Source organism: Lissotriton vulgaris, unplaced genomic scaffold (assembly GCF_964263255.1).
Source record: "Lissotriton vulgaris unplaced genomic scaffold, aLisVul1.2 SCAFFOLD_2196, whole genome shotgun sequence".
NCBI classification, from domain to species: Eukaryota; Metazoa; Chordata; class Amphibia; order Caudata; family Salamandridae; genus Lissotriton; species Lissotriton vulgaris.
The window spans coordinates 381,045-404,304 of NW_028240745.1; the positions used below are offsets into that span (position 1 = coordinate 381,045).

A 23,260-nucleotide genomic window follows, 5' to 3' on the forward strand; every position below is an offset into this window, starting at 1 on the left:
CATAAATTTCAACATCTAAAAATTGGATCATGGCGGTACTAATTTGCGATGTAAACATAAGATTCAATTGGTTGTCATTGATTACTTTGACAAACTCGGCCGCGGATGCTACCGAACCCCTCCAAATCATACAGATGTCGTCGATGAAACGCCAGAAATGAGCTATATTGTTGGGGAAATAATTTTGCAAGTGAACCCATGAGGACATGCTCCTCCCACCACCCTACATGTAAACATGCATAGGTAGGCATGCATATATATTTATATGTATTTTCTATATGCTCCGGGATCCCGCACATGGGGGGGGGGGGATTATTCATAGATTATGACTATTGATGAGTATCCCCTGGATGAGAGCTTGGGCAATACTGAACTAGCAGCCATCTGCAGAACCCAGGCAGCGTTACACGGGCAGCCTGATGCACAACTACTGCGCTTCTTACACTATTACACTGCAATTTATTGCACCATTTGAGTAATATGTAACTAGAAGCTTACTGCACACTCCAGGTTAACACTATCGTGGCAGCCTGCTGCATGCTTTGGGCAACACTGAAGTGGCAATGTACTGCATACCTACCTGAGGGAGGGTCATTATACAGACATTACTGCCCCAAAGGGGATGATGTTCTTCTGTGTCATTGAGGTGGGGCGCGGCAGGGATGTGGGGTGTATTCAGCCATCATTTCCTATTATTTCCTCAGAGGGGCGGATTTAAGGCATCAATGCCCCGAGGGGAAAGGTGCATTGTCCTAGAGATGGGGTGCATTCATGTATCATTGGCCTCGAGGGAAGATATTCTTGCCAGAACACTCTTTCCGATCCACTGTCACTGCTGGCTCACATTTCAGGGCATGTTTTTTCGGACGGCTTTACCTAGAATGCTGTCACCTCTCATGCCACCCTCTCTTCTCTCTTCCCTGCAGGCATGCCCTCCAGATGTCATTCCATTTCAAGCAATGCAGTGCGCCCTCTACAATTCAAAGCCAGTCCTGGGGAGCCAGGAGAGATATGAATGGGTGCCTTTCCTTGCAGGTAATGCCTTGCAGAGACTCCACAAGCACCAAGTACATCTTGGCTGGTGGGAGAGATAATACGGAACATATTATTATTATTATTAGGAAGATTTATAGAGCGCCTGGTTACGCGCACCGGCGTGTCCCCGCACTATTACTTGTAGCATGGACCAAGTAGCAGCTGAACAGATGCCTGGAATTGGTATATAGCCTAAAAAAGACACTGAAGCTGCTTTTTTCATAGTAGAGTGTGCCTTGGAGGTGCTACAAGCTACCTTTTGGCTTTGGCAGAGCATGTTTGAATACACCTGAGTAGCCAGCTAGAAATTCCCTGCTTTGAAATAGCTCTCCCTCTACAAAGTTTGGAGAAGGCAACAAATAAGTTTTGAGTTTTACGAAATGTCTGTGTCCCATCTATGTTATACATAAGGGCTCTTTTAATATCTAGTGTATGAAGTTCTGTTACTGCTGTTGGGTGTGGGAAGAAAGCGGGTAATTCTATGGTTTGATTGAGGTGAAAATAAGATATTTCCTAAGGTAGGAACTTTGGGTTGGTTCAAATAACTACCTTGTCAGAGTGTACTTTGAAAAAGGGTTCTTCTAGAGTTAACACTTACCCCTCTAAGGGAGGTAATGGTGACTAAGAAAGGCGACTTTTCATGATAGAAATTGAAATGGACAAGAATGAAGGGGCTCAAAAGGGGGCCTCATGAATCTTGTGAGAACAATATTCAGATTCCAGGATGGTATTGGTGGTCGTCTGGGAGTGATGGCTCTTTTCAACCCGTCCATGAAAACCTTACTTACAAAGACCTGAAGCGCCTTGGGTATCTATGCTGTTACTGCAGCCGCATGGAAGGGAATACATGTGCAAGCTAGCCATGAGCATTGCAAGTTGAAAAGGTAGCAGACAATGTCCTGTACTTGGGGTGTTAGAGGATCTTTGCTGCATAGCAAGCCCCAGTGGCCGGGCGATGGGCTTCTCCGAGTATAGCCATGCACTCAAGGGGTATTTCAAGCTACCCAAATTATAGGATTTCAGGAGCCAAATGGCTAAGTTGAGTTGCTTTGGATTGGGATGCCTTAGAGTTCCCTGATGCTGCGTGAGCAGGTCCATCTTGTTATGGAGACTTGATGGGTAGCTAGAGAGAGCTCAAGTAGAGTAGTGAACCAGGGTTGTCTGCACATCTGGGAGGAGCCAGAATTAGTGTGAGGGAGGTTTGCTGTAGTTCCCTTTCCCCACCCGGGACTGCTGCTTTGCTGCTACGTCCGCACAGGCCTATTGGAATTCTCTTTATTCCTCTGCATTTTTATCCTGTCGAAGTTTTATTAAATATTTTAAGAGATTCTTATTTTACAGTAAATCCCCCATTTAGGTAATTGTTGGTACAATGGTACTGCTACGGTATGGTGCATTTTGTTTGTGCAAGTGGTATATAGACAGTTCTTGGGTCTGAGCTTGCTGTCTCATTGTTCGGGGCTACAGCCGCTGAAGAAGAAGCTCAGCAAAGGCTGAAACATATCGAAGGCTAGTTTTCTTGGTGGTTCAGAGAAGGGCTTGGAGCTAAGACTGATGCAACTAGGATTTGTCCATGTCTGAAGTGAAAATGAAGAAAAAACAATGGACTGGAATGTGGCCACAGTAATTACCAGTGACAGAGATTATTTCAAGCACTCCTTTTTCTTTTTTTTGTTTTACTAAGTTTAGTCGTGGTGTACAAGTTACTCATACTCACGAACGTAATATCTGATAGAGACACAGTCTAGCCGCAGATTCCTTAACTTTTGAATTCGTTATCCAGAAATGTTTCAGCAGCACCTCTGCGCGCCGGGGGACGGCGTCGTACGGCTCTGTGATGACGCCGACTCTGGTCATGACGTCAGTGGAGCCTTAAAAGTCCCCTCTGATGTGAGGACAACAATATCTCCTGTGAAAACTTCCACGCCAAAACACGGAGTCACTCTAGAAACTGGCTGTGGAAACAGTGTGCCCAAAAACGTTTAAAACACAATTTACGCTCCAGACAGATTACTAATCATGGGGGGGTCTCAACCTGGTCCTGGATCACAACATGGACAGATCGGCCCAGAGATACGGCCAGACAGGGGCACTTTCAGAAAAAGGGATACAGATGCTACTGGGGATGGGACTGACAGATATCTGGAGGGCCCGACAGCAGACATCAAGGGAGTACTCGTTTTATTCTCATCCCCACAAGAAGTAAACTAGAGTAGATTACATTCTTCCCTGCGAGCTGTCGGATCACTCAGCAGTGCGCATATCTCTGGCCCTTTTGTGTCTGCGCCCTACCTGTCGGCTGTGGAGGTTAAGAGAGACGATGCTGCAGCGCTCACGGTGGTTCAGCGAATGACCAGGACTTTAGAGGACTATCTGTCCAACAATGACTCGCCTGACACCCCCATTGCCATGTTGTGGGATGCATTGAAGGCGGTAGTTAGTGGGGAGCTTCAAGCAATTTCAGCGCAGGATAACAAGGTTCAGAGGGAAAAAAGGGAGCAACTCTCGGATGAGGTGGTGGAACTGGAGCGTATCCACCAATGGACTGACGCTCCCAGGGTTTGAAAGCAATTAACTGCGGCGAGAGCCCAGCTTGCCGGCCTGGATATTGATCGGGCTGAACAAGTTACACCAAGCCTTCGGCATGCCTTTTACTCAAAGGGAGATAGGTGTGGGCGGCTGTTGGCCAACAAACTGTGGGCGCAGCAGCAGTTGGTCAATGTCCCACTGATTATAGACCATTCCGGGCAGGAGTACGCCACTGCATTTCAGATAGCATTCGGCAATTCTACGCATCCCTGTACAAGGCACAAGGTCTTCCCAATACGGTTTCTCTGCAATATCTGCAGGGTCTTAATACCGCCAGGCTGGTCCTTGGCCTGGTGAAGGAGCTTGAAACACCGTTCAGGCTCGAGGAAGTTATATCGGCCATATCACAACTAAAGCCACTTAAAGCTCAGGGCCCGGATGGGTTCTCCTCTCTCTTCTACAAGACATTCTGTACTATCTCAGCCCCGCTGCTAACGAGGGTGTTCAACTTGATTGGTGAGTTCTCTCCCATTCCTCCCTTGATGGTAGAGGCACTAGTCATGGTCATTCCTAAGCCGGGGAAAGAATAGCAGTACTGCTCGTCCTATCGCTCTCCTTAATGTTGACCTCAAAATATATACAGGGATGCTGGCAAAGAGACTCTCCTCTTGCCTCCCTGGGCTACTCAACCCGGATCAGTCGGGTTTTGTACCGGGTCGCCAGTGCTCGGACAACACAAAATGTATACTGCATATAATTGATAAAGCAGAGCTTTTCCAGGACGAGAGTATGGTTCTCTCAGTAGACGCCGAAAAGGTGTTGATAGGGTGCACTTCCCTATCTCAAAGCCACCTGCAGCACTTTGGTCTGCCAGAGTGCTTTGTCAATTGGGTCTTCGCTAGTTATACCATCCCTACTGCATTGCTCCGGGTCAAACAAGTGGTTTCTGCCCCCTTTCTGATCCAACAAGGGACGATCCAGGGGTGCCCTCTCTCACCGCTCCTATTCGCTATATATATGGAGCCCATGTCACAAAGAGTGCGTGACGACCCTTTAATCTTTGGAGTAAAGGTTGGTGGAGAGGATCACACAATCAGCCTGTATGCTGACGATGTGGTGGCCACCCTGGAGCAACCGGTACAGTCACCTCCGGCTCTGCTGGCAGGGCTTGAACGCTTCTCGCACGCATCGGTCTTCAAGTTGAACGTTAGTAAGTCCCTGGCTCTGGGTCTGACTCTCAGACTGGCTACCTTAGACTCCCTTAGACTCCCTTAGACTCCCTTAGACTCCCTTAGACTCCCTTAGACTCCCTTAAATGCTCTCATCGCCTTCAGCGGGCCTCGGAATCTATCTCATACCTGGGTCTACAACTGGCCAGCAACATCCAAAGTACTTTCTCTTTGAATTACACGGCCGTGCTGTGGCAGGTTAGCGACTGTCTTCGTCGATGGCGACCGTACTCGCAGTCCTGGTTGGGCCGGGTTGCAGCCATTAAAATGACAGTACTACCTAAAATCATATATGTATTCCAGGTCCTCCCGGTGGCTCCTACCAGAGGTTTGCTACGGTCACTGCAGAAAGACAATGAGACGCTTCATCTGGCGTGAACAACGGCCCAGAATGATCAGAGACTTAAGCTAGAGAGCTCCAACAGAGGGGGGACTGGAGATTCCAAATCTACAGGAGTACTACTGGGCAGTGCAATTACGGCTCTGGTCAAATGATCTCGGCCAGAGTCCGAGAAACACTGGCTTTTCATGGACAGGGCGCTGGCTAAGCAATCTCTGTGGGGGTTCCCTTCCTGTCTAAAGCAGCTAGGCCACGTAATCTGTACCGATCCAAGGTGACGCATTCCACCATGTCGGCTTGGGACAGGGTGGCCGTCTTATAGGGGTTACAACATTCCCGTCCCCAATCACGCCAATAGTCAACAATCCTGACTTCTCTTTGGGACTGGATGAAACTAGCTTTGCACAGTGATTGCAAACTGGCAGTCGCTCAGTAGACCACTTCTTCGATGTGGATGGGCCGGTGTCTTTTAATGACCTAGGAGCACAGCACAATCTTTCTGAGACTGAACGCTACCGCTACCACCAGATTAGACACTGGGTCTTGCAGCCAGGGGTACGTAGGTGCGCAGAAAGGCAGCTCACGACTTTTGAAAAATGGCTACTCACTAGACACACGGATGCTCGGTTGACCACAGATCTTTACAAACTAATCCGTGACAAAAAAGAATGGTAACCCCGTCCACGCAAATTGAAAAGGTTAGGAGAAGACGGGCTAAGGGTTTGACCCTCCCCGACTAACCCGAAACCTGCATAGGGCTGCATCCGCTTGGGCTCCATAATGATGAGCCCCATCAAATCGCATGTCAATCAAGACAGACTGAACTGCTTCTAAAAATCCAGAGGCCTGGAGCCACGCGTGCCGGTGCAATGCCAAAGCAGACGCCATGGCCCGCTCAATGCAGTCAGTGGAATCCATTCCACACTTGATGAGCAGTCTGGCTGCCTGACGGCCATCTGGAATTAACTGATGCAACTCGCCCCTGTTAGCTACGAGGAACAAGGGTAAAAGTTGCCCCAAAGACTCCCGCAAGGTATGGAAAAAACGACTGAGAACGCAGACCGTATAAGTGGGGAATAAAGCTGCACTACATGAGGAAAACATCAGCTTCCCGCAAGAATCCTGCTCCCTGGACTCTTTAACAAGGGGGTAATGAGGGAGGTTCTCCATCTCAGGGGACCCGTAATGGCCTGGACCACGAAGCTGTGGTGGGTCGGTTTCTGAACAAGTCAAGCGGGGTCACCAGGGGCAGGGTGGTATGTGTGGGAAATAATGCGGTCCACTGGCACACCTGCCTCAGGTTTTGACAATGCCCCCAATACAATATCATAAAGGGCCTCGCAAAAAGGGAGCATCAGCTCAACCCTGACGGGCCAAGATAAAGGACCTCAATAAAAGGGTCTGTAGCCTTTTCCACAGTGAGCAGCGCGAGATACAAGACATCAGCCACTCTCCTCAAAACCTCTGTCAAAGAGGAACTAGCTTCCGATGCAAGGCCAGGAGGTGCCATAAGGAAGGAAGCAGGGGACAAATCTTGCCTGCTCGCTTCAACCAGCTCTGCAATCTAGCTGTCCCACCCAAAAGGGGCTACTAGCTGCTCCAAGGCGGTCATCTCCTCACAACCTTCCCCTAACAGGATATGTGGATCCTCCAGAGAAATGACCTGCCCTGCACACAGCTTCATAAACGACATCGAGCGGCGTTGAGGGGATGCTGTGCTGAGGTCCGCCAGGGAAGGAGAAAAGACGTCAGCCAGTATCTGTCAGAGTCACGGCGAAGCAGGCTCTACAGTGCACACCGACTCCAGCTCAGAGTCTACCGCGCCGCAGCGACAGGCACCGTAAGGATACGTTACTTACCTGTAATCCTAGTTCTCTTCCAGGGGTATCCTCATCAAAGTCATAAGCCCTGAATATTCCCGCCCATGTGCGGGACCCCGGAAACAATATAAAATAATATATGTAAATCACATAAATAGCTCCACATATATGTATGCACATAGATCATTTTTTCAAACACCAATGCAGCCCCAAAACAGAGGCTAAGCAATGTAAATACTCATACATGCACTGAATTAGCAATGAAATAAAAAACAGATTAGGTCAAATAGCTTTGAACTCTGTGGTTTAATGAGCAAAACACTCTGAAAATTGCTCATAAATAGACATTGTTAGCCTATTGGCTGCATTATAAAGCAATAGCGCAGAAAATGAAACCATTTTCAACAAATAAAACTGGCACTGTGCCTTTAAGGCAGCCATGACCCCAGGCTTCCCATCATGCCTCAGGGGTGACAGTTAGGTCAGTTGTTCTTTGCATAACCCTGAAGACCGGGCTCAACCATAAGATTGCAATAGTACCGAATCTCATTTACCTGGGGAGGCGGGTGGGTTGCTTATGACTGATGAGGATACCCCTGGAAGAGAACTAGGATTACAGGTAAGTAACTTATCCTTCTCTTCCAGGGGATCCTCCTCAATAGTCATAAGCACTGAATAGAATAGCAAGCCCATCAACCACCTGCAGGTAAATGAGAAGTACATGACCCAACCAATCATAACAGCCAAAAGAAACTCTAGCTGTTAAACAGATTCCTCAGGGAGGCCTGGCCCACCTGGGTATCTGCTCTCGTGTCAGAATCTAGACAGTAATGTCTGGTAAATGTATGGACAGACCTCCAGGTCGCCGCTTTACAAATCTCAGACATAGTCACATTATTAAGAAAAGCCATAGTAGCCGCTTTCCCTCTGGTGGAATGCGCCTTGGGAGAAAACCCCAGGGTCTTCTGCGCCAACTGATAAGCCAGCTTAATACGAACAACTATCCACCTTGAGGTAGAACATTTCGAGGTTGCATAACCTGGTCTGATCGATCCATAGTTGACAAATAACTGATCAGACTTACGTATCGTTTTGGACTTATCAAGATAAAATTTCAGAACTCTTTTCAGGTCCAACGAATGCAATGCCCTCTCTGCTGGTGTGGAGGGGTTGGGAAAAAATGGTGGGCAGAGAGATGGTCTGGTTTACATGAAAATCTGATACCACCGTAGGTAGAAAAGAAGTATGTGTTCTTAACACTACCCTATTCAGATGGAACACTGTGTAAGGCTCTTTGGAACAGAGAGCTTGAATTTCGCTCACCCTGTGAGCGGACGTGAAAGCAGCCTTCCACGAAATATGCTGCAAAGTTGCTTTATGAATGGGTTTAAAAGGTGGACCCATCAATTTTGATAGCACCAGGTTTAACTCCCAGGGGCGTGATGGAGGTCGCACTGGAGGGTAAACCTTTTTCAACCCCTGCAGAAAATCCTTCCCTGCTTGGGAAGGATGGTGAACGCCTATAAGCTGTTATAGCAGCCACATGCACCTTAATCTAATTATACTTCAACCCTGCTTTAGCCAGATACAATAAATAAGGAAGAATGACTTCTTCCTGACCCTTGATAGGATGACAGTCATTCTGCATACACCACATATAGAAGCACTTCCATTTACAGGCATAAGATTGTCTTGTGCAAGGCCGCCTTGCCTCTTTTAAGATGGACATGCTGTCTTGCGGCAATCCTAGGTGGCCGTATTGTATGACCTCAGGAGCCATGCTGCCAAGTTCAGTGACGGAAGGTTGGGATGATGAATCCTCCCGTTCATCTTGGATAGCAGGTCCGGCCTGCATGGCAGCTTCCTGTGCGGAGTCACAGACAGATGGAGAAGGTCCATGTAACACCACTGCCTCGGCCAATCGGGTGCAATGAGGATCATCGTTGTGCACAATTTCTTCAGCTTGCTCACCACCTTCGGGATCAGCGGAAGGGGAGGAGAGGCGTACACAAATTCCCCTGACCAGTCTATCAAAAGGGCATTCCCTTTCGATCCTGGTCGGTAGAATCTTGAGGCGAAGTCTCTGCATTTGGTGTTTTCGTCATCCGCGAAGAGATCTATGGTGGGACGACCCCAAGACTGGAAGATGCTTTAGACCACCTCGTCGTTGAGAACCCAGTCCTCTCTGTCTTTGAAATGTCCACTTAGAGCGTCCGCCCTCACATTCTGTTCTCCTGGGAGGTGGACTGCTTGAACAGACAACTTGTGAGCCAGAAGCCAATGCCAAATGCGCTGGGCCTCCAGTGAAAGAGTCTGTGAGCGTGTTCCTCCCTGCTTGTTCAAGTAGGACATTGTGGTGGTGTTGTCCGTTTGTACTAACACTGATGACGCCTGAATCGAGGGCAGGAACGCTTTGAGGGCTAGGTGGACTGCCCTTAACTCCAACCTGTTGATGTAGTAAGTGCGCTCTTTGGGAGACCACAGACCTTGCATCTGGAGATGACCCATGTGTGCTCCCCATCCTTGTAGAGATGCATCTGTGATCAACGTCTAGGCAGGAGGAGGTTGATGGAACAGAATTCCGCCCTGCAAATTTTTCTTTTTGTCCATCAAGGATATGGATGCTCGTGCTTCGTCTGACAGTGTAATCCTGTCGTCCCAGCAAGCTGACTGCTGGTACCTTTTGTCCTCCAGATCCTGCTGAAGAGGACGCATTCGTAGTCTGGCATTCGGGACCAGGAAAATGCAGGATGCCATCGACCCTAGCAGGGATGCAATCCTTCGCACCTTCAGGTCTTTGTTGCGAAACACCAGTCGACAGTTCTGAGCTATGGAACACTGTCTCTCCTCCGAAGGAAACATTTTTTCTAGGATCAACGCTCCTAGGAAATGTATCTCCTGCGTAGGTTGTGAGATTCACTTGTTGAAGTTCACCTGCAGTCCCAACCGGTGGCAGAGGTCGATGCAGCTCTGAAATTGATTTCTTACACTGTCTGGGGAAGGACCTTTCAACAGCCAGTCGTCCAGGTATGGGTACACAAAGGCACACCTGTGGCGTAGAGCGGCCGCTACCACTGCGACACACTTCGTGAACACTCGGGGGCTGACTTCAACCCAAACGGGAGGACTATGAACTGGTAATGGGAGGTCCCCACCCGGAACCGAAGGAATCTTCTGTGATTGTGAGCTATCGGTACCTGAAAGTATGCATCTTGTAGGTCCAGCGAACCCATCCAATCTCCTCTCCTGAGGTGCGGATATATTTGATGAAGCGCCAACATGCGAAACCTCTCTTTCTTGACATACAGATTGAGTGTTCTCAAGTCCAGAATGGGTCTGTATTCTGCCTTTTGGCCCTTTTTTAAAAACTTTTTTTTCTCCTTTGAGAGATTGGCACCCTCTTGATGGATGACTTTTCGAGGAGGATAGCTACCTCTTTTTTCAGAAGGTTCAGCTGATGACTTGATGTTGGCATTGGAGGAACGGGTGGAGGCAGATGTTGGAAACGAAGACAGCATCCATTCTGAAGTGTAGCTAACACCCAGCCATCTTTTGTAATGGTATGCCACTCTTCCATATGATGCACGATGCTCCCCCCACTGGAGTGGTCAACGGTGCTGGGGGAAGGAAAAACTCATGGCTTGGATTGGGCTTTGCTGGAATTGTTGCCCTGACTCTGATTTCCACCGCCTCTGGAATTTCGCCTGCCTCTGTATTGAGACTTCTGCTGCCCCTGCTGGTCCTGACCCTTCTTCCCCTGAGGGGTTTGAACCCTCTGCTTGGAAGAGCCCTTATTGTAGGGGCGAAACCTTTTCCGAAACTCTTTCTTCTTTTCAAGCCCCATGGCTTTAAGAGTGTCTGATTCTGCCTTCATCCGCTGCATCTCTTCATCGGTACTTGCACCAAATAACGATGTTCCTGAAAAAGGTAAGTTCAAGATCCAGGACTGAGCTTCTGGTTTTAGTGCAGTAAGACCCCGTGAGCATAGCCATGCGCTGAAAGGGTAGCTCCGTCTGCTGCAGCGCTGATGATCTGGTTGGAGACCTGACTGCCCTCCAAGAGAATCTCCTCAAAGTCCTTTCGATCCTCTTGCGGGAGTTTTTCGATGAACCGCTGCAGAGAATCCCACAGGGACCTATCATAGCATCCCAAAAGTGCTTCCGCATTGGATACTTTCAGAAGTGAGGCTGAGGTGTTACAGACTCTTCTTCCCCGTGAATCCTGCGACTTGCTTTCCTTATCCGAAGGTACTGTGGAGTAGGAAGCTAGAGCATGGGATTTTCTTGCTGCTGCGATAATGACCTAATCTGGTGGTGGATCGGCTCTGCGGAAGAGAGGATCCTCCTCTGGCGAACAATACTTCTTGAGAATCCTCACTGGGGCGGCCTTTATTGTTGCTGGGGTGAGGAACACCTCCATAACCGGTTCTATAATCCCCTGAACCAAGGTTAGGAGAGGTTTGGGCGCAGACCTGTGATGCAAAGTCTCGAAAATTACAGAGGTTTTGGTCTGGTGAGTTGTCATGGGAACTCCCAGCTTAAGAGCCCCTCTGCCCAAGATGTCCTGAAAAGTAAAGATGTCGTCCACTGGGGATATTCTCGATGGAGGCCTGTCCGTCAAAGTCGGAGAATAATCCCTATGAGATCGAGTAGGGGAAGAGGAAGAAGTCTGAGATCTGCGTTCCCTTCTTCTGCTCCTAGACCTGGACCTCCGTCTACTGGAGCGCACCGGTGTGCACGATCTTTCCCTGGGCCTGGACACTGGTCTGTCTCGATCCGCTGCCAGCCTGGCTGCTGTTTCCTTGTCTGGAGCCCAGTGATGAAGAGGCCTGCACCATCTTGGTGACAACCTGATGGAAGGTGACTTCTGAGTGTCTCTCCTCGCAGGCGAACGTGTTGGAGGAGTTGATCTCCTCTGTTCATGTAGTGAACGAGCAGTAGAATGCCCTGACCTCTCACTGTCGGAGGAATAGATAACCACATCTGGAGACCTATTACGGTAAGAAGAGCGAGAGCCTGAAGAAGATGATGAAAGGCTCACTGGAGGCGTGTTTTCTCTTGAAGGGCCTCTGGTGCGGGATCCCGAGCGACTCCGTGATGCCTGATCCGCTGGACCGTCTTCCTTTTGGTACACAGACAAAATATAGAGTTTTAAATATCGATATACCAAAATATCGAAGTTTAAATATCGATATACCAAAATATCGAAGTTTAAATATCGATATACAAAAATATCGAAGGTAAGTAATATCGACAGTCTAAATATCGATATTGGTATGATATCAGTAATATCGAAGTTGTAAATATCGATGTTAACAATATCGAAATTAATAACTTTGATGTTACTAATATCAATTTTTAAATACATTAGTGTATATTATATTGTATTTATTATGTTTTATTATTTATTTTTGATGTAATTTAATTAAATATTGTCTTTTACTACTGTAGCGGGTTGTGGGTGTATAGGGGAATAGGGTGGGAAGTAATTTAATTATGTTAAATTAATTATTAATTAGTAGGAATTATTAATTAATTAATTGAGAATTAATTTTTAATTATTTTTAATTAATTGATTAATTCATAAATATGTTCTGTGGCGGGTTATGGGTTTATAGGGGAATAGGGTGGAAAGTAATTTAATAATAATTAATTAATTGATATATGTTTGTACATATTTTAATTATTAATTAATTGGTAATTAATTTCTATTAATTAGTTAATTAATTATTTTAATTTTTTACATATTTATAATTATTAATAAGTTGGTAATTAATTATTATTAATTATTTTATTACATTAATTATAGTAATTATTTTATATAATTTATTGTTATTCTTAATTAATTAATTGGGCAAAAAAATATTAATTATTAAATTAAATTAATTACAGCAAATGTGCTAATATATTTACTTTATTGTTATTGTTAATTAATAATGAATTGGTAAATAAATAATATTAACTAATTTTGGGTACAGGGGTATTTGTAGGGTTCAGGGTCAGTTTTCAGTTCATGGGTACAGGGGTATTTTTAGGGTTCAGGGTCAGTTTTCAGTTCATGGGTAAAGGGGTATTTTTAGGGTTCAGGGTCAGTTTTCAGTTTTTGGGTAAAGGGGTATTTTTAGGGTTCAGGGTCAGTTTTCAGTTCATGGGTAAAGGGGTATTTTTAGGGTTCAGGGTCAGTTTTCAGTTTTTGGGTAAAGGGGTATTTTTAAGGTTTAGGGTCAGTTTTCAGTTTTTGGGTAAAGGGGTATTTTTAGGGTTCAGGGTCAGTTTTCAGTTTTTGGGTAAAGGGGTATTTTTAGGGTTTAGGGTCAGTTTTCAGTTTTTGGGTAAAGGGGTATTTTTAGGGTTTGGGGTCAGTTTTCAGTTTTTGGGTAAAGGGGTATTTTTAGGGTTTAGGGTCAGTTTTGGGTTTTTGGGGTACAGGGATATTTTTAGGGTTCAGGGTCAGTTTTGGGTTTTTGGGGTACAGGCGTACAGGGTAAAAACAAAAAAATATTACATTGCATTAAATAAATTAGATGAAAAAAATTAAAATTACTTTAAATTTTTAAGTATTTTATTTATTTTAAATGTATATGTATTAGTTTTAATTTTGTTTTAATATTTTTATTTAATACTTGTAAAATTATATGTATTTAAATATTATTTTTACATTATTATTAATACATTTAAAAAAACGATATTTTTGATTCCGATATTTTTGTACTTCGATATTATTTTTTCGATATTTTTGTACTTACCTTAATGAAGATAGGATTCCGATATTTTTGCTGTCGATATTTTTGTTCCGATATTTTTGCATGTTGATATTCTGTCTGTCGATATTATGTCAGACATTCCTTCCTTTTAGCAGGAGGACTCATGCACCCAGAAGAATGTTCAATAGACTTAGATCGTCTCCCTAGGGCCATTTCTCCTTCCGCAGCCGACGCCTTCTATTAGGATCTCTGTTGCGACATTGGTCTGTGACCTGGCGCCGGAGTTGGCAAACTCGACGTCGTAGTTTTCTGAGTCGACGTTGACCTGGGCAGTACCGGCCTCAACACCAATGATGGAGGCTGCGCTGATGATTGATGAACCTCTCCTGTGACTCTGTGACTCGACGTCGAACGCCTCTGGGATTCCGATGGAGAGACTTGCCTCGACATCGGACTTCGGTGATGGGAAGTCGACGACAGACGACTCGACGTCGAAAGTCGATGCTTCAATGTCGACGGAGGATGCTTCGACATCGACACCGGTGGTGTGGCGTCGACGGAGAGTGTCTCTAGGTCGAACTCTGGTGATGAGGTGGCGACGGAGTGTGCCTCGACGTCGAGTGCCGGTGATGAGGCGTCGACGGAGTGTGCCTTGACATCGAGCGCCTGTGATGAGGCGACGACAGAGTGTACCTCAACGTCGAACGCCGTTGACCAGGCACCGATGGAGTGTGCCTCGACGCTGAACGCCGTTGACTAGGTGCCGACGGAGGAAGCTTCGCCGTCGAAAATCGGTGATGCGGCATCGACGATGGCTGTCTCAACATTGAGCTCCTATGCATCAACGCAGACCTCTCTCTCGACGCTGAAGGTCGCCCAGTTGACGTCAGAGGAGGTACCTTGGATTTCGACGCTGAAGTCTCTGCCGTCGAAGGAAGATGACTCGTCTTTGACATCGTCTTCGTTGCTGCTGGAAGCTTCGACGCTGATCCCGACGCTGAAGGAGAACAAGTTGGGACTCCTCTCGACGTTGATCGTGTCCTTCGTTTTTTCTGTCTCTTAGGAGATCTACCTCTTTCAGAGAGGCCATAGATCCATATCCTATCTCTGTCCTTTTAGGGTTCTCCTAGATAGAGTCTTGCAGTGTTCACAGGTGTCTGCAGAGTGTGTCTCAGGGAGACAGAGGATACACACAGGGTGTGTATCAGTCCTGGCCTTCTTCTTCCCACAGGAAGGGCAGGTGTCAAAAAGAGAAGGCATTTTGACAAAAATATTCCTTTTTTGAAAATCAAAAAAGGCAGCCCTAACACTCTAAGCCTAAAAGACGTCGAGTGAAAGCAAAACTTGAGGAAAATCACAAAGTATTTTTGACAGAAAGTCAAAAAAGGTAGGAGCTGTTAAACCAGGGTCCTGACTGAAGGAGCCGGAAAGAATAACTGACCTAACTGTCACCCCTGAGGCATGATGGGAAGCCAGGGGTCATGGCTGCCTTAAAGGCACGGTGCCAGTTTTATTTGTTGAAAATGGTTTCATTTTCTATGCTATTGCTTTTCAATGCAGCCTGTGGCTAACAATGTATATTTATTAGCAATTTTCAGAATTTGAGTGTTTTGCTCATTAAAACACAGAGTTCAAGGGCTATTTGACCTCATGTGTTTTTTATTTCCTTGCTAATTCAGTGCATGTATGAGTATTTACATTGCTTAGCCTCAGTTTTGGGGCTGCATTGGTGTGAGAAAAAATTATCTATGTGCATACATATATGTGGAGCTATTTATGTGATTTACATATATTATTTTATATTATTTCTGGGGTCCCCTCACGTGGACGGGAATATTCAGTGATTATGACTATTGATGAGGATCCCCAGGAAGAGAATGGCGACCGATGTCTTACCGGAGCCGGAGCAGGAGTCTCAGCACTAGGCTGAGAGACACCTTTGTGATCCACATCGCGAGTCCAAGACGCCATAGAGGGCCGGACCTTCGACCTCTTGCAACGGCGCTTACCGTATGATGTAGACGGAGACATGGAACATTGCCGTTGAACACAGGGTGTAGAGCGGCGTTCCCCCGAACGACCTCTGGCCTGGGAGGAAGACCAATGACGTGAGCTGGAAGTCCACAACAACCGCGGCGTCAGAAGCTTCATGAGCCGCTTCTGCAGCACCTTCACCCGCTGACAGGCGTCATACTCGTCGTCGTCATGGTGTTTGCCCAGGCACCACATACAGATAGAGTGTGCGTCAATACCCAACATTCTGCGAGCACAGGACTCAAGACTTACACCCAGAAGACAGAGCACAACGTTTCAGACAATAAATGTTAATTACAGCAGGCCGAAAAACAGCTAGAGATACGCTTCTCCAGATCTGCATTGCAGTGTGGAAAAGAAGAAACTGTTGTCCGTGTGCCAGAGGGTACTTTAATGACTCCACTGACATCATGACCAGAGTCAATGTCATCACGGAGCCGTACGATGCCATCCCCCGGCACACAGAGGTACTGCTAAAAAAATTCTGGATCCAGACTGGCACCTGGGGAGAATTCAAAAGTTAAGGAATCTGCGGCTGAATGTCTCTATCAGATTGTTACGCTACCAGTAGTGATCACAAATGCAAACCCCAGGTCTTCAATGTCCAACCATCTCCTCTTCTTGTACTTTCCACAGCTCCGAACCCTTGTGACCTGACCTGCCAGGCTGTGGGACACTCCTTCTACCACACCTTCGGACGGGTACTGGACGGAACCAAGTGCTTGGCTGACTCTGAGGGCATGTGCATCAACGGCAAATGCCTGGTGAGGATTCTGGATGCACAGGGTGCTGGATGAGGGGTCTAAATGCAATCAGTGCCTGGTGAGGGCTCTACATATGCAGTCAGTGCCTGGTGAGGGCTCTACATATGCAGTCAGTGCCTGGTGAGGGCTCTACATATGCAGTCAGTGCCAGGTGAGGGCTCTACATATGCAGTCAGTGCCAGGTGAGGGCTCTACATATGCAGTCAGTGCCTGGTGAGGGCTCTACATATGCAGTCAGTGCCTAGTGAGGGCTCTACATATGCAGTCAGTGCCTGGTGAGGGCTCCACATATGCAGTCAGTGCCAGGTGAGGGCTCTACATATGCAGTCAGTGCCAGGTGAGGGCTCTACATATGCAGTCAGTGCCTGGTGAGGGCTCTACATATGCAGTCAGTGCCTAGTGAGGGCTCTACATATGCAGTCAGTGCCTGGTGAGGGCTCCACATATGCAGTCAGTGCCAGGTGAGGGCTCTACATATGCAGTCAGTGCCAGGTGAGGGCTCTACATATGCAGTCAGTGCCTGGTGAGGGCTCTACATATGCAGTCAGTGCCTGGTGAGGGCTCTACATATGCAGTCAGTGCCAGGTGAGGGCTCTACATATGCAGTCAGTGCCTGGTGAGGGCTCTACATATGCAGTCAGTGCCTGGTGAGGGCTCTACATATGCAGTCAGTGCCAGGTGAGGGCTCTACATATGCAGTCAGTGCCAGGTGAGGGCTCTACATATGCAGTCAGTGCCTGGTGAGGGCTCTACATATGCAGTCAGTGCCTAGTGAGGGCTCTACATATGCAGTCAGTGCCTGGTGAGGGCTCCACATATGCAGTCAGTGCCAGGTGAGGGCTCTACATATGCAGTCAGTGCCAGGTGAGGGCTCTACATATGCAGTCAGTGCCTGGTGAGGGCTCCACATATGCAGGCAGTGCCAGGTGAGGGCTCTACATATGCAGTGAGTGCCAGGTGAGGGCTCCACATATGCAGTCAGTGCCTGCTGAGGGCTCTACATATGCAGTCAGTGCCTGGTGAGGGCTCTACATATGCAGTCAGTGCCAGGTGAGGGCTCTACATATGCAGTCAGTGCCTGGTGAGGGCTCTACATATGCAGTCAGTGCCTAGTGAGGGCTCTACATATGCAGTCAGTGCCTGGTGAGGGCTCCACATATGCAGTCAGTGCCAGGTGAGGGCTCTACATATGCAGTCAGTGCCAGGTGAGGGCTCTACATATGCAGTCAGTGCCTGGTGAGGGCTCCACATATGCAGGCAGTGCCAGGTGAGGGCTCTACATATGCAGTGAGTGCCAGGTGAGGGCTCCACATATGCAGTCAGTGCCAGGTGAGGGCTCTACATATGCAGTCAGTGCCTGGCGAGGGCTCCACATATGCAGGCAGTGCCAGGTGAGGGCTCTACATATGCAGTCAGTGCCAGGTGAGGGCTCCACATATGCAGTCAGTGCCTGCTGAGGGCTCTACATATGCAGTCAGTGCCTGGTGAGGGCTCCACATATGCAGTCAGTGCCCGGTGAGGGCTCTACATATGCAGTCAGTGCCAGGTGAGGGCTCTACATATGCAGTCAGTGCCAGGTGAGGGCTCTACATATGCAGTCAGTGCCTGGTGAGGGCTCTACATATGCAGTCAGTGCCTAGTGAGGGCTCTACATATGCAGTCAGTGCCTGGTGAGGGCTCCACATATGCAATCAGTGCCTGGTGAGGGCTCTACATATGCAGTCAGTGCCTGGTGAGGGCTCTACATATGCAGTCAGTGCCTGGTGAGGGCTCCACATATGCAGTCAGTGCCAGGTGAGGGCTCTACATATGCAGTCAGTGCCAGGTGAGGGCTCCACATATGCAGTCAGTGCCAGGTGAGGGCTCTACATATGCAGTCAGTGCCTGCTGAGGGCTCTACATATGCAGTCAGTGCCTGGTGAGGGCTCCACATATGCAGTCAGTGCCCGGTGAGGGCTCTACATATGCAGTCAGTGCCAGGTGAGGGCTCTACATATGCAGTCAGTGCCAGGTGAGGGCTCTACATATGCAGTCAGTGCCAGGTGAGGGCTCTACATATGCAGTCAGTGCCAGGTGAGGGCTCCACATATGCAGTCAGTGCCTAGTGAGGGCTCCACATATGCAGTCAGTGCCTGGTGAGGGCTCTACATATGCAGTCAGTGCCTGGTGAGGGCTCTACATATGCAGTCAGTGCCAGGTGAGGGCTCCACATATGCAGTCAGTGCCTGGTGAGGGCTCTACATATGCAGTCAGTGCCAGGTGAGGGCTCTACATATGCAGTCAGTGCCTGGTGAGGGCTCTACATATGCAGTCAGTGCCTGGTGAGGGCTCTACATATGCAGTCAGTGCCTGGTGAGGGCTCTACATATGCAGTCAGTGCCAGGTGAGGGCTCTACATATGCAGTCAGTGCCTGCTGAGGGCTCTACATATGCAGTCAGTGCCAGGTGAGGGCTGTACATATGCAGTGAGTGCCTGGTGAGGGCTCTACATATGCAGTCAGTGCCAGGTGAGGGCTCTACATATGCAGTGAGTGCCTGGTGAGGGCTCCACATATGCAGTCAGTGCCTAGTGAGGGCACTGCATATGCAGTCAGTGCCTGGTGAGAGCTCTACATATGCAGTCAGTGCCTAGTGAGGGCTCTACATATGCAGTCAGTGCCAGGTGAGGGCTGTACATATGCAGTCAGTGCCAGGTGAGGGCTGTACATATGCAGTCAGTGCCATGTGAGGGCTCTACATATGCAGTCAGTGCCTGGTGAGGGCTGTACATATGCAGTCAGTGCCAGGTGACGGTTGTACATATGCAGTCAGTGCCATGTGAGGGCTCTACATATGCAGTCAGTGCCTGGTGAGGGCTCTACAAATGCAGTCAGTGCCAGGTGATGGTTGTACATATGCAGTCAGTGCCATGTGAGGGCTCTACATATGCAGTCAGTGCCTGGTGAGGGTTGTACATATGCAGTCAGTGCCTAGTGAGGGCTCTACATATGCATTCAGTGCCATGTGAGGGCTCTACATATGCAGTGAGTGCCTGGTGACGGTTGTACATATGCAGTCAGTGACAGGTGAGGGATCTACATATGCAGTCAGTGCCTGGTGAGGGCTCTACATATGCAGTCAGTGCCAGGTGAGGGCTGTAGATATGCAGTGAGTGCCTGGTGAGGGCTCTACATATGCAGTCAGTGCCTGGTGAGGGCTCTACATATGCAGTGAGTGCCTGGTGAGGGCTCTACATATGCAGTCAGTGCCAACGGAGGGCTCTACATATGCAGTCAGTGCCAGGTGACGGTTGTACATATGCAGTCAGTGCCAGGTGAGGGCTCTACATATGCAGTCAGTGCCTGGTGAGGGCTCTACATATGCAGTCAGTGCCAGGTGAGGGCTGTAGATATGCAGTGAGTGCCTGGTGAGGGCTCTACATATGCAGTCAGTGCGAGGTGACGGTTGTACATATGCAGTCAGTGCCTAGTGAGGGCTCTACATGTGCAGTGAGTGCCTGGTGAGGGCTCTACATATGCAGTCAGTGCCAGGTGAGGGCTCTACATATGCAGTCAGTGCCAGGTGACGGTTGTACATATGCAGTCAGTGCCAGGTGAGGGCTCTACATATGCAGTCAGTGCCTGGTGAGGGCTGTACATATGCAGTCAGTGCCATGTGAGGGCTCTACATATGCAGTCAGTGCCTGGTGAGGGCTGTACATATGCAGTGAGTGCCAGGTGAGGGCTCTACATATGCAGTCAGTGCCATGTGAGGGCTCTACATATGCAGTCAGTGCCTGGTGAGGGTTGTACATATGCAGTCAGTGCCTAGTGAGGGCTCTACATATGCAGTCAGTGCCATGTGAGGGCTCTACATATGCAGTGAGTGCCTGGTGACGGTTGTACATATGCAGTCAGTGACAGGTGAGGGATCTACATATGCAGTCAGTGCCTGGTGAGGGCTGTACATATGCAGTGAGTGCCAGGTGAGGGCTCTACATATGCAGTCAGTGCCATGTGAGGGCTCTACATATGCAGTCAGTGCCTGGTGAGGGTTGTACATATGCAGTCAGTGCCAGGTGACGGTTGTACATATGCAGTCAGTGCCTGGTGAGGGCTCTACATATGCAGTCAGTGCCAGGTGACGGTTGTACATATGCAGTCAGTGCCTGGTGAGGGCTCTACATATGCAGTCAGTGCCAGGTGACGGTTGTACATATGCAGTCAGTGCCAGGTGAGGGCTCTACATATGCAGTCAGTGCCAGGTGACGGTTGTACATATGCAGTCAGTGCCTGGTGAGGGCTCTACATATGCAGTCAGTGCCAGGTGACGGTTGTACATATGCAGTCAGTGCCTAGTGAGGGCTCTACATATGCAGTGAGTGCCTGGTGAGGGCTCTACATATGCAGTCAGTGCCAGGTGACGGTTGTACATATGCAGTCAGTGCCTGGTGAGGGCTCTACATATGCAGTCAGTGCCAGGTGACGGTTGTACATATGCAGTCAGTGCCTAGTGAGGGCTCTACATATGCAGTGAGTGCCTGGTGAGGGCTCTACATATGCAGTCAGTGCCAGGTGATGGTTGTACATATGCAGTCAGTGCCTAGTGAGGGCTCTACATATGCAGTCAGTGCCAGGTGAGGGCTCTACATATGCTGTCAGTGCCAGGTGACGGTTGTACATATGCAGCCAGTGCCAGATGAGGGCTCTACATATGCAGTCAGTGCCTGGTGAGGGCTGTACACATGCAGTCAGTGCCTGGTGAGGGCTCTACATATGCAGTCAGTGCCAGGTGAGGGCTCTACATATGCAGTCAGTGCCTGGTGAGGGCTCTACATATGCAGTCAGTGCCAGGTGAGGGCTCTACATATGCAGTCAGTGCCTGGTGAGGGCTCTACATATGCAGTCAGTGCCTGGTGAGGGTTGTACATATGCAGTGAGTGCCTGGTGAGGGCTCTACATATGCAGTCAGTGCCTGGTGAGGGCTGTACATATGCAGTGAGTCCCTGGTGAGGGCTGTACATATGCAGTCAGTGCCAGGTGAGGGCTCTACATATGCAGTCAGTGCCTGGTGAGGGCTGTACATATGCAGTCAGTGCCAGGTGAGGGCTCTACATATGCAGTGAGTGCCAGGTGAGGGCTCTACATATGCAGTGAGTGCCAGGTGAGGGCTCTACATATGCAGTCAGTGCCTGGTGAGGGCTGTACATATGCAGTCAGTGCCAGGTGAGGGCTGTACACATGCAGTCAGTGCCAGGTGAGGGCTCTACATATGCAGTGAGTGCCTGGTGAGGGCTCCACATATGCAGTCAGTGCCAGGTGAGGGCTCTACATATGCAGTCAGTGCCTGGTGAGGGCTGTACATATGCAGTCGGTGCCAGGTGAGGGCTGTACACATGCAGTCAGTGCCAGGTGAGGGCTCTACATATGCAGTGAGTGCCTGGTGAGGGCTCCACATATGCAGTCAGTGCCAGGTGAGGGCTCTGCATATGCAGTCAGTGCCAGGTGACGGTTGTACATATGCAGTCAGTGCCAGGTGAGGGCTCTACATAGGCAGTCAGTGCCAGGTGAGGGGTCTAAATGCAATCAGTGCCTGGTGAGGGCTGTACATATGCAGTCAGTGCCAGGTGAGGGCTCTACATATGCAGTCAGTGCCTGGTGAGGGCTCCACATATGCAGTGAGTGCCTGGTGAGGGCTCTACATATGCAGTCAGTGCCTGGTGAGGGCTCCACATATGCAGTGAGTGCCTGGTGAGGTCTCTACATATGCAGTCAGTGCCAGGTGAGGGCTCTACATATGCAGTCAGTGCCAGGTGAGGGCTCTGCATATGCAGTCAGTGCCAGGTGATGGTTGTACATATGCAGTCAGTGCCAGGTGAGGGGTCTAAATGCAATCAGTGCCTGGTGAGGGCTGTACATATGCAGTCACTGCCAGGTAAGGGCTGTACATATGCAGTCAGTGCCTGGTGAGGGCTCTACATATGCAGTCAGTGCCTGGTGAGGGCTCTACATATGCAGTCACTGCCAGGTAAGGGCTGTACATATGCAGTCAGTGCCTGGTGAGGGCTGTACGTATGCAGTCAGTGCCAGGTGAGGGCTCTACATATGCAGTCAGTGCCAGGTGAGGGCTCTACATATGCAGTGAGTGCCTGGTGAGGGCTCTACATATGCAGTGAGTGCCTGGTGAGGGCTCTACATATGCAGTCAGTGCCAGGTGAGGGCTCTACACATGCAGTCAGTGCCTGGTGAGGGCTCTACATATGCAGTCAGTGCCTAGTGAGGGCTCTACATATGCAGGCAGTGCCTATGAAGGGCTCTACATATGCAGTCAGTGCCTGGTGAGGGCTGCACATATGCAGTGAGTGCCTGGTGAGGGCTCTACATATGCAGTCAGTGCCAGGTGAGGGCTCTACATATGCAGACAGTGCCAGGTGACGGTTGTACATATGCAGTCAGTGCCTAGTGAGGGCTCTACATATGCAGTGAGTGCCTGGTGAGGGCTCTACATATGCAGTCAGTGCCAGGTGAGGGCTCTACATATGCAGACAGTGCCAGGTGACGGTTGTACATATGCAGTCAGTGCCAGGTGAGGGCTCTACATATGCAGTCAGTGCCTGGTGAGGGCTGTACATATGCAGTGAGTGCCTGGTGAGGGCTGTACATATGCAGTCAGTGCCAGGTGAGGGCTCTACATATGCTGTCAGTGCCAGGTGACGGTTGTACATATGCAGTCAGTGCCAGGTGAGGGCTCTACATATGCAGTCAGTGCCAGGTGAGGGCTCCACATATGCAGTAAGTGCCCGGTGAGGACTGTACATATGCAGTCAG

General features: G+C 48.9%; 1 protein-coding gene across 1 annotated transcript in view; it reads left to right on the forward strand.

The window, feature by feature from the left end:
* Positions 1-924: 924 nt before the first annotated feature.
* Positions 925-23,260, forward strand: part of LOC147672888 (ADAMTS-like protein 5) — a gene marked incomplete at its 3' end in the record, with an annotated part of 44,233 nt that continues 21,897 nt past the window's right edge. The window contains exons 1-2 of the mRNA XM_086947948.1: positions 925-1,035; positions 16,327-16,454. Of these exons, the coding sequence (XP_086804074.1) occupies positions 960-1,035; positions 16,327-16,454 (204 nt within the window). The remainder of the gene's footprint in view (positions 1,036-16,326; positions 16,455-23,260) is intronic.